The 10,823-nt window shown below is 42.4% G+C and overlaps 1 protein-coding gene across 1 annotated transcript; it reads left to right on the top strand.

Annotated features, from left to right (window-relative positions):
• Nucleotides 1–4,877: 4,877 nt before the first annotated feature.
• Nucleotides 4,878–9,618, top strand: RPS6 (ribosomal protein S6). Its single transcript, XM_054986533.1, has 6 exons — nucleotides 4,878–4,961; nucleotides 5,368–5,499; nucleotides 6,758–6,968; nucleotides 7,603–7,749; nucleotides 8,748–8,905; nucleotides 9,469–9,618. The coding sequence occupies exons 1-6, from the start codon at nucleotides 4,956–4,958 to the stop codon at nucleotides 9,562–9,564; spliced, it is 750 nt and encodes a 249-aa protein (XP_054842508.1). The 5' UTR covers nucleotides 4,878–4,955; the 3' UTR covers nucleotides 9,565–9,618.
• Nucleotides 9,619–10,823: the final 1,205 nt, after the last annotated feature.

Genomic DNA, 10,823 nt, shown 5'->3' with positions numbered 1-10,823 from the left:
TTAAACTGTTCTTAAACATTCTTCCTTCAGATAGAAAGAATGCATGTCAGAAAAAAGGCTTAGTATAGCCCTCTTTCTCCGGTGCTACATTTTGTAAGGACGAGCATTCAAAAATGGCCTCCCCGCTTCCAGGCTGAAGTGGTACAGTCCAGTTTGCTACTCCCCCCTCCCCCGCCTACCCTCTGTTGTGTGTATTTTGTTATCATTTTCAGGCCTGGTTTAAGCATATTGTAGCCCAGGTGAGCCGATCGCGTCAAATCTCAGAAGCTAAGCAGGGTCAGCCTTGGTTAGTAATTGGATGGGAGATCTCCAACGAAGACCAGGGTTGCAGAGGCAGGCAATGGCAGGCTACCTTTGTTAGTCTCTTGCCATGAAAACCCCACCAGGGGTCGCCATAAGTCAGCTATGACTTGAGGACACTCTCCACCACCAGACTCTATATAGTTAGGTAGCCAATACATGAATAAGTAAAGTGGATTAGTACCATAAACACCGTATGTGTGTGTGGGGGGGGGGGTGCGATATTTGAATGCTCGCCCACATAAAATACTCCCTAAAATAAAACTCATATGTGCCCTTAAAAGTAAAATATGTTTTTTTGTGTGTCTTTCTTTGTTGGTTATCAACTTGCAGGAAGATTTATTTGTTTTTCACTCGGATTCAAAAACGTAGCTTCCCCTAATCTGTAGTGGTTTGCTCTCTTCTACCACCTTGTTCCACTTAACGTGTACAAAACTTCTCAAGTCTAGAAGTCCAGGGATAAGTATGGAGTTTCAGTGTTCTTTCAAATAGTTTAGTTTTTTAAGTGACTTTTTTGCAGTTTATTTTTAATTATTTTATGCTGTTTTTAGGATTTCCCCCCATGTTTTACTTTGTGAGCCACATTCTTTGACCAGGTCTCTGGAAAGATTGCACATACGTTTAATTAAATTTAATTTTAAAATAGTGAATCTGAATTACAATCAGTGAGTCTTCTCTGCATCTGTACATACATATAAAGTGTTGGGCTGCTTCCCCACAGTGAACAATTCTCTGTACAGCTTTCAGAAAAGCAATGGCACCTCCAACATGCCTCATCCCCGCAGGGGCCACCCCTCCCTCCAGCCACTGGTGGGCTTTTTAGACATTAAAGAAAAGTGGCAACTGATAAGTTGTTACAACATTATAATAAGCTACCAATTAATCCATGAATCAAGAAGCAACAGCAGTCAATGGATTATATTATAGATAACTGCATCTGTTAGGGTTTGCCCAGCTGCAGAGAGAAATTGGATCTAATCAGGGCTTTTTTTCTGGGAAAAGAGGTGGTGGAACTCAAGACCATACAATGACATCACTTTGGGTCAGCTGGAACAAGGGGGGAGTTTTTAAAAGTTTAAATTGCCCTTGACGAAAATGGTCACATGGCCGGTGGCCCCGCTGAGCAGCGCGGAGGGCAATCTAAACTCCCCTCTGGAGATCAGGGGGCAGGGCCACCGGCCATTTGACCATTTTTAAGAGGTTCTGGAACTCTGTTCCACCGTGTTCTTGCTGAAAAAAAAGCCCTGGATCTAATTATACAACATCGTCGGTATTGAATTTAATTTCCATGGACAAAAGAATCTAAAAGAGACTCTCTTTTAGGTCAATATTTTCTTTCTATTTAACTATTAACGTTGAATCTTGCATCTAGTTTGTACTGTAATCCATTTGGGGAAATATTTGAGGGGAGAACCTGTTTCAGTGTTGTGGATGAAAGCTATGAACAGTAATAATGGAAAGAATGAGCAGTTTGGTCCAATTTTGAAAATGAGATTTTTTTCATAATAATTGTGACTCTTCCTTGGCTAAGAGGAATTAACTATGCTTGTACACATAGAACAAAATAGAAGGAGCACTTCTTGTAGCCTAAAATGTTGTCCAATTGTACTACTAGCTGGTAAACTGAACAGGAAGAATTTCTAGGAAGAAGCTGCCTGGAAGACAGAAGACATTAGTGCCTAATCAAACTAATGAGGTTATTACAAAGAGATGCTGTACATTTTCTTGCAGGCAGTATACTGTCATTTCCTAGATCAGCACCAGAGGTTCATCAGATATTATGGTGAATGTACTAACCTTAGAATAGGGCTCCTCAAGCATATGGAGCAGTCAAAGAAAAACTGTTAATAACAAAGACGCAAACAGTGGCACACATGGCTTAACTACATGACACACTTTTTACGGGACCATTGGAGGTCCTGTCAGTCAACTGGGAGCTAGGAGTTTGTTGCTTAGAACTTAATTCCCAGCTGCACAACCAAGTTTCCACAAGAGAGCAAATAGCTGTTCCCCAGAACTTTCTGGGTAGGAAAAATGGCACATGGCTTAACCCGCCCCCCTCTTTCCCTGCGTAATGGGAAATAAGTTTGGAGCATAGAACTACCAGACCGTGCCTGCTCAACAGGACTTGGATATACTCATAAACAATGTATCCTTTAGTCAGGCCATGACTCAAGATCAAGCACAAGGCTAGATGTGTTATTTTCTATAACATACTGGGTATGCAGGAAAAAAATGAGAAGCCAAACAACCTATAAGGCAATTGCTTTTCTTAGATCATCCTATGTTGACAAGTATGATTATACAAGCATTCCTATTTAATAGCTCATAGCCAAGTTTATAATCATTAGCCAGTTCCAATGTTTTTTTAGTTTCAGGTGGGTAACCATGTTGGTTTGCAATAGAATGGCAAGATTTGCATCTGGCAGCACCTTAAAAGACGAAAAAGGTTTTCAGGATATAAGCTTCCAAGAGTCAAAGCTCCCATTGTGAGTACTCTTGAAAGCTTATACCCTGAAAAACTTGTTCATCTTTAAGTTACTAATTGACTTGTATTTTTCAAAGGCTCATATTTGAATGCTAGAAGCTCTATGAATAAGCTGTAAACAAGTATAGCATAGTACCATTTTATTAGGGCCCACCAAAATATTACAAGCACAAAACTTTTGAGCTACTTAACATTCTTCATCAGGCTGGAAAGTACAAAAAAAAAGGAGGAAGGATGTTGCTTCCAGGGCATGACAGGAAAGCTCAAAGTCTACTGTAGACTTTTTGTAATAGAGACCAGACTAGGAGATTTTGATCGAGTACATGGAATTGAATGCAAACAAATTCCAAGATGCCCCTACAGTTGCCAGATAGGGTCTGGAATACTGGACCCCAGGGGGAGGGGTGGGTGCAGCACTTACTTATGCATTGTTATTAAGGTGTGCTTCCATCCAAGCATAATGACACCGCTACCAGAAGTGTCATCAACACATCACCTCTACTTCTGGGCAGCCAGGCTGGCCATTCCTAGGCGGTGCCACTCAGGAGGCCAGGCAGCCAGGATGACTGGCTGGCCACTCTCACCGGTATTGTGCAGGAGGCTGGGTGGCTGGAATGGGCAGAGAAGCAATGAAGCTGCCTGGAAGTAGAGGAGAAGCGGAGGAGGCAGAGGCAGTGCCAGCTGTCCAGTATTTTAACTGCATTTCCCCTGGACAGTCCCAAAAATACCGGACTGCCAAGGTGGAAACTGGACACCTGGCAACCCAAGATGCCCTGTAGAAAAATACCTACTTGAGGAGGTGAATACAAGTCTGGATCATACCACTTTATACTAAAGGAGTGGAGGGCTCGCATAATTTAACACTCATCCTTACAAAAAAAAATACCTGCACTAAGAAAACTAGATGTCAGGCAGAAGCATATGCTTGTTCCTGGCATCTATAGTAATAATCCCAGAAAGGTAGCCATGTCAGTCTGTTTCAGCAAATATAAACAGGATCTTCATAGCACTGTAAAGACTATTGGCATTGGATTCCAGTATAAATTATCATGGGCTAGAGAGCCCACTTCATCAGATGCAATGTACATGAGGTTATGGGGGGAGGAGGTAAACACTACAGCCAAAGGCTACGAAATTCACGAGGACAAGAGTTGTGAACTTGGAAAATTCAAGAAAAGTACAGAAAACACAACAGCAATTGGCCGCTGTTTCCAGTTTTTCTACACCGATTTAACACAAGAAATGGCTGCACTGCACACATGCATGCACATTATTCCTTTGTAGGAATAAGGAAGTCAGAAGAGCCCCCCCCTTGCTTTTTGTAAATGATGCAAAACCGAACTATTCAAAAAGGCTTTTTACTCAAATGGGAGGGCTGTATTGTAGGGATAGGGTCTCAGATGCTTCGCTAATTGAGTTAGGGACCATAGACTTCATCACTATATTGCCTTATATATTATCTGTCGCTTTAAATATGTACCCCTGTGTAGCACCTGTACTCCATCTTGTCTAATGTTAGTCCTAGAACTGATTATGTTCTGCTTCAGTATTTTTTCTACTCTGTACTGGATTCCTGCTAATACTAAGTCTTTTAAACTTGTATCTACTTACCCTATGGCATTGTTTATGGAACTGTACTTGATACTGATTGTACTATGTAATCCGCCTTGAGTCTCAGTGAGAAAGGCGGACTATAAATTACATAAATAAAAAATAAGTACTCTGCAAGGCTGTTCTAGTCTACTCTCGGCGACAGCTGTAGCTTCTTCCTCTGACCTGCTGCATGGCATGAAGGAGCTCGATTTACAGCGTGGTTTAAAAACTGCTTTTCAATAACGTTTTCACAAAAAGCTTGAAACTGCGTAAATCTCTGTTTTTTATTTCTCTCTTTTGGGGGCACGGGGAGACCCCGCTGTCTACCCCCAGCTTTGCACAAAGCCGGCCGTTCCTAACTGTTTCCGGTGAACAACGGCTAGTGAGGAAACCAAACGGCATCTAACTTAAACAGGAAAGAAGTGCCGCTCTAGTCCATGTAGATAATGTCTATGGGCCGCCGCTTGTCTCTTATAATCTCGCGAGAGGACGCGGAGCCTCTGTGACTTCCGGCGAAGCGGAAGAGCGGCCTCTTTCCCGTGGCGGATCCGAGGCGAGTGGTCTCTTCGGCGCCATGAAGGTAAAACTTCAGGAGCCGTTACTGGGGGCAGCTTCGGCTCGCCTCCACAAAGAGTGCCGCCGATAGTTAGAGGACTTTGGCGCGGGAGCGATGAGGCGGGAACGGGTCGAGGGGACGCCGCTCGGGGGACGGATGGAGTCGGATTCGAGGCCGGGAGGTGGGAGGGAAAGAGGGATGGTGGCTTCTTGAACGCCCCTCAGCCGTTGGCCTGCAAAGGAGAGCGCGCCAAGGAAGCCGCCTTCCGTCTCGGGGTTGCTCTGAATATTGCAGAACTGCAGCCCGCAGTCGGAATGGCTTCTAAGCTTCATGGAGGACGTGCGGTGGTTACTGTGATGATTGCTTTTGTGGTTGAGCGCCTGTCCAGCGCCTCTGGGCTGAGCTCCCCCCCCCCCTCTCTCGTTTCTAGCTGAACATCTCCTTCCCTGCCACTGGCTGCCAGAAGCTCATCGAAGTGGACGATGAGCGCAAGATCCGCACCTTCTATGAGAAGCGCATGACTGCCGAGGTCTCTGCAGATACTCTTGGTGAGGAGTGGAAGGTAAGATGCTGTGCCTGCTGTAGGGATTCATGGTGTGTTGCTGTGGGAATAAAGTCAGAGTGGCCTTAAGTTGAAGGGCGGTATGTTCCCCTCAAATGGATGAGGGGAAAGTATTTACTGTCTTGTCACCCAGACCCATCAGGGGCCATAATTGTTCAAGACAGCATTTTCAAAGAATTGTCTGTTTAAACCGTGTTCTGTAAACAGTTAGCTGTAAAAAGTATATTAAGACTCTCTGCTGTGACTTTTTTTATGCATGTGTCTTAATAAAGGCATCTGGGTTTGTTATAATAAAACCCATTTTCTTGGATGACTGTCTTCAGTGTCCTGGTTAAAGTAAGTGATGGCTACTGGGAAATATAATCTGAACGCAGAGTACCTTTAAGGAATTTTTTCCTCAACAGTTAAAACAGTGGCAGTATGTCTTCTGCAGCTATAATCCTGTTGCGTCAATGGGATGTCTCCTATTTATTTTATTGACCTATTCTGTGTAATCTGCCATGAGTCTCAGTGAGAAAGGCATAATGTAAATAAATAAATGACAAAATGATTTCCATAAGTATGTGGGAGCAGAGGCAGAGAACGAATACAAACTGTGCTTTAATTTGTGCTGAGACCTTTGTCATAGGATCCTACAGGGGGGAAAGGAACCAAATACAGTATCTGTTCCAGCCTCCTGCTCAGTGCAGGAGATCCAAAGCCACAGCATTCCTGACAGCAGGTGGGTATCCAGCTTCTGACTGAAGGACTTTCAGTGAGGGGGAGCCCCCCTCTCCCAACTGCTCTCACCATTAGGACATTTCTCCTATTGCGAAACTTAAGTCTCCTCTCTGTAGCCCATTATATCTAGTATTGGCCTCTGGACCAACAAAGAAAAATGACTATCATTGAGGAGTCCTGTTATTTAAGCTCCCCTCTTGTCTTTTCTCTAGGTGAAGCATACCAAATTCCTTCAGTACTTCTTTGCAAGGCTTTGTTGCCTAACCATCTTCATTGTTCTCTGAACTAGTTGCAGTTTGCCTACATCATTCTTGGCAGTGTGGTTTTTAGAGCTACATGTTATATTCCAGATGGAGTTTGGCATGTCCAGAGAAATGTGTCCTTTTTGTGGCTTGGATACTGGACTTCTGTTAATGCACCTTAACATCTCAGTAGCCTTTCTTGCAACCGCATGAGAATGCAAGCTCGTGCTTGGCTTGTGATTAAGATCCTTTCACGTGTCAGGCTGCTAAACTGAGGTCTGAACTTTGTTTCACAGGGATATGTTGTCCGCATCAGTGGCGGCAATGATAAGCAAGGCTTCCCCATGAAGCAAGGGGTTCTGACTCATGGGCGTGTCCGCCTGCTGCTCAGCAAGGGTCACTCATGTTATCGTCCCAGGAGAACTGGAGAACGGAAACGGAAATCTGTTCGGGGTTGCATTGTCGATGCCAACCTTAGTGTCTTGAATTTGGTCATTGTAAAGAAAGGTGAGTGTCTGAAGTTCTGCATATGAAATGCCGGAAAGTATTTTGCATCTCTTTAGGCTCACTCTGTTATGGTATCCCTCTGTAACTTTGCAGTGCTTCTCTGTGGGTTACAGCTAGGCATACTTATCTAAATTATAGCTGTGACTGTAAAATATGTTTGACAGACCATAGCAAGTGATCATATAATGTTGAGCAGTACCAAATGCCACCCTTGGGCACTGAAGCTTATGATGTGAGGAGTAGTTTTCCATTGCTGTGCTTAAAACTCCCGGTTTGGGCCAGAAATTTTTATCACCCATACTCTGGCTGTCTTGTCTGATTTAGACATTGATGATTTGTATCTGTTTTTAAATCAGCAACTAACATTCTCATTGTGAAACTTCTCTTGATAGCTGTTGAGCAGCTTCAGGTGATGTGTTCAAATTTCTAAAATGGGATATTTATACTTTAATTTGCTAGAGAGCAGATATTAATGAGAATAATGAAGCCTGGACAGCTGAAAGTTGTTTGTCTTAAAGATACATGATTTTGTAAAAGGTTAAACTTCCTAGGCTTGAGTCTCTGTGGTTGAGAGAGAGATGAATTGAGAATGTTTTAGCTCAGAATAATAGGTGCTGTCTTGTAATTTCTGTAGGTGAAAAAGATATTCCTGGGCTAACCGACACCACTGTGCCTCGTCGACTTGGTCCCAAGAGGGCCAGCAGAATCCGCAAGCTGTTTAATCTCTCTAAAGAAGATGATGTTCGTCAGTATGTTGTGAGAAAACCACTGAACAAGGAAGGTAAGAAAATGGAACGCTCTGCTGATTCTGTTGTGACAGATCCATTCAGTAAAATAATTCCTGGGCTGAGATTCACTGTCGTTCCAGTGAGCCTGTTAATTTTTTTTATAGTAATGTAGGCACCATGAAAAAAAGAGCAGAGATTTGATCCCCCCCCTCCCCCCCGGTGTGTGAGACATCAGTGGTTACTCTTTTGGATTGTGTGTGACCAGGAGGGGATAGAAAGTGTAGCATTGTGCATCTGTTGTGGCTCAGCTCATACTATTTCGTAGGTGCCTGGCGACTTCTATGTTTATTGGACAGAAAGCCATTAAGAAGTGGTATATGAATAGATTTTCTTTGAGCGGTATATTGGTCAAGGGCTGTCTACCTTATAAGGCACTATCAACATGAATTGACCGGTTCCAGTGGATTATAGTAAAAGGCTACAAATTGGTTTCTCCTTGTATGTGCTCCACACTAGGTCTTGTTTCAGGTGATCTTGTAACTGGTATTTCCCTTGGCCACAAGACTAGCACTAATTTAAATAACCCATGGGGACAACTTAATAATGTCACAGGACCTTGGTTTCACAAGATTGGTGTAAATGCACCAAGGTAGAAACAGACATGCAAGCTGAATGCATGATTTTACATAATTGAGTGCATGTCTATGGTGGCTACAGGCAAGGTGCGTGTTGTCCAGTATATTTCCCATTGCCCATAGGGCACATTTACTGTTTTCGGGGCAGTTTAATGCATATCCTCATTCTTTTGGATGAGCTGAGGATTAGACTCAGCTTTTCTAGGAACCTTACTAGTCACAAATGTTACATCTTCCTATCTTTGCATTAAGAAGAATGCCTGACGTTTACTTTGGCCAGTCCACTTTGGATAGACATTATACACTTCACGTAAGATTTAGCTTGAAAGAAATTGGGAATGTATTTGTAAATTCCTATGTTTTAGACTTCTGAATAGCTATCCTCTTGGTTACACTTAAAAGTCTGTCCTCCTTAGGCAAGAAACCCAGGACCAAAGCACCAAAGATTCAGCGTTTGGTAACTCCCAGAGTTCTGCAGCACAAGCGCAGGCGTATTGCCCTAAAGAAGCAGCGTACTCAGAAGAACAAAGAAGAGGCTGCTGAATATGCCAAGCTTCTGGCTAAGAGAATGAAGGTATGTTTCTTTCTATTTAGAATTTTTTAAAAATCAAATCTACATTTTTATTGTTAGACCACCATACCTTTCAGGCAGATACTAACTTTTGGTAAACCCGTACACTGTTAAAAGTAGCCAGTGCCTAATCCAGCCCAACTAAAAATGGCCTACAGTGCTGCCAGAACATGTTTGGATTTTGTTGAGCCAAGAACAGCTTATAGCCATTTTCTTCATAACATACTTATTTGTCCAAGAGGTATGCTAAAACTATTAGCCTTTTCTCCCACAAACATTTAAAGTAGATTAGTATCTCTATATTGTGGGGAGTGAGTATGAGGGAAGACTGTTTTCTAATAGACTTAAATAGGGACTCTCCTGTTCACATATCTACCCATTAATATGTGTTCATTTGGTATTAGCATATTCTGCTGTTGACACATCAAAAGGGGACAGATTAATGAGAAACTAGCGGTTGATAACTTTGTGTGTATGACTATATAAAATGTGGCCGCACTTTTTATAATGCAGTTGTGAAGTGACACCATGTGGTGGTCTTCTTTTCTCCACTTTTTTGTTTTTAGGAAGCAAAAGAAAAACGGCAAGAGCAGATAGCCAAGAGGCGTAGACTGTCCTCTCTGAGAGCCTCCACATCTAAATCTGAATCAAGCCAGAAGTAAACCATGAACTTTGGGCATATAAACATGAAATAAATCTTCTATGGTCAGACTGTACTGTTTCTTCATATCAGTTAATTTCTTTAAAGTAAATGCTTGTTGATTTAAGGTACAACTCTAGTATTCCTTCTCCTGATGGAAGGGAAAGGGAGGCAGGGTCACAGTGCTTGGTAAATTGCAGCTCTCTGTAATGGGCTGTATCCTCCCTCTTCACCTAATGGTAGCACCTCCACCTGAGGCAAGAGGCTCCTAGCCTTGTGGCTGAGGGGATGGAGCTGTTTTCAGTGGTAGTCAAGGATACGGCCAATCTCCATAATGTATTCCTATTTGGTAGTGCTTTGACTGTCCTATCTTAATCTGAAAAAATGTAGACTTGTTACAGACGTAAATGTCAGGGTGAACTGAGTAACTCAGGCCTAGGTAACTTCAATTTTTCTATTGGCCATTTGTATATTGCTTCAAAAGACTTGAGAGCTTCTGTAAAATGACTATTAGCTTAGTCCTTGTACATAGGTATCTGGATGCTTCATTATAGATTAGATGGGAGGATGACACTTTGCTGTGATGGGACACAAACATTGGAAAGCTCATTCTATTTTGGGAAGGCATGTTACTATCAAATTGAAAATCGCAATCCCTTTGTGTGGCGTAACTGGGTTTAGGCAATTGCTGAAATTGGGAGGCTTTAGTTTTGTGTGAAGTTTGTTAGGTTGAAAGATGATTTTGAGTCAATAACTCTTGAGTTTGGAGGAATTGAACTCGGATTTCCTTGCCCTTTTGTTAAATCTGTCTCTACCCCCAGGGTGGTTAGGTACTTTATGGCTTACTTTTCTCCGCTGAAAAAGCTGTTTTTACTCCTAATTTTAACACGTTACTAAACTCATACAGGACCTATTATGCCAAGTTACTTGCAAAAGGTATGTTAAAAAGATTAGTAATTAAAGGCTTCCCTTTGCAGAAGCCAGGGCTAGTTCTCTCACAACAAGCTTTTTTCTCCCTATATATTTCATCAATCAGCTCTGAGTACTAGCTCCAGTTTGCTTTGGGCTGGGCTGCTGGTGTAGTAGTTTACTAGCTCCCTGTATAAAAACAGCTTGCATGAGCATTTAAAAAAATCAAGAGTTCTGTTTGTACATTTATTAGTTTCAGGAAGATACATTGACAAGTTTTTTCTAAATCACCTTGGTACCTATACAATAGTTAATAGGAAACAGTGTCCATTTACTTATGTACAAAAACCCACAGAACAATCCTAGTTAGAT

Source organism: Eublepharis macularius, chromosome 8 (genome assembly GCF_028583425.1).
Source record: "Eublepharis macularius isolate TG4126 chromosome 8, MPM_Emac_v1.0, whole genome shotgun sequence".
Taxonomy (NCBI): domain Eukaryota; kingdom Metazoa; phylum Chordata; class Lepidosauria; order Squamata; family Eublepharidae; genus Eublepharis; species Eublepharis macularius.
Note: the sequence above shows the minus strand (reverse complement) of the source record. Positions and strands in the feature narration are given on the sequence as shown.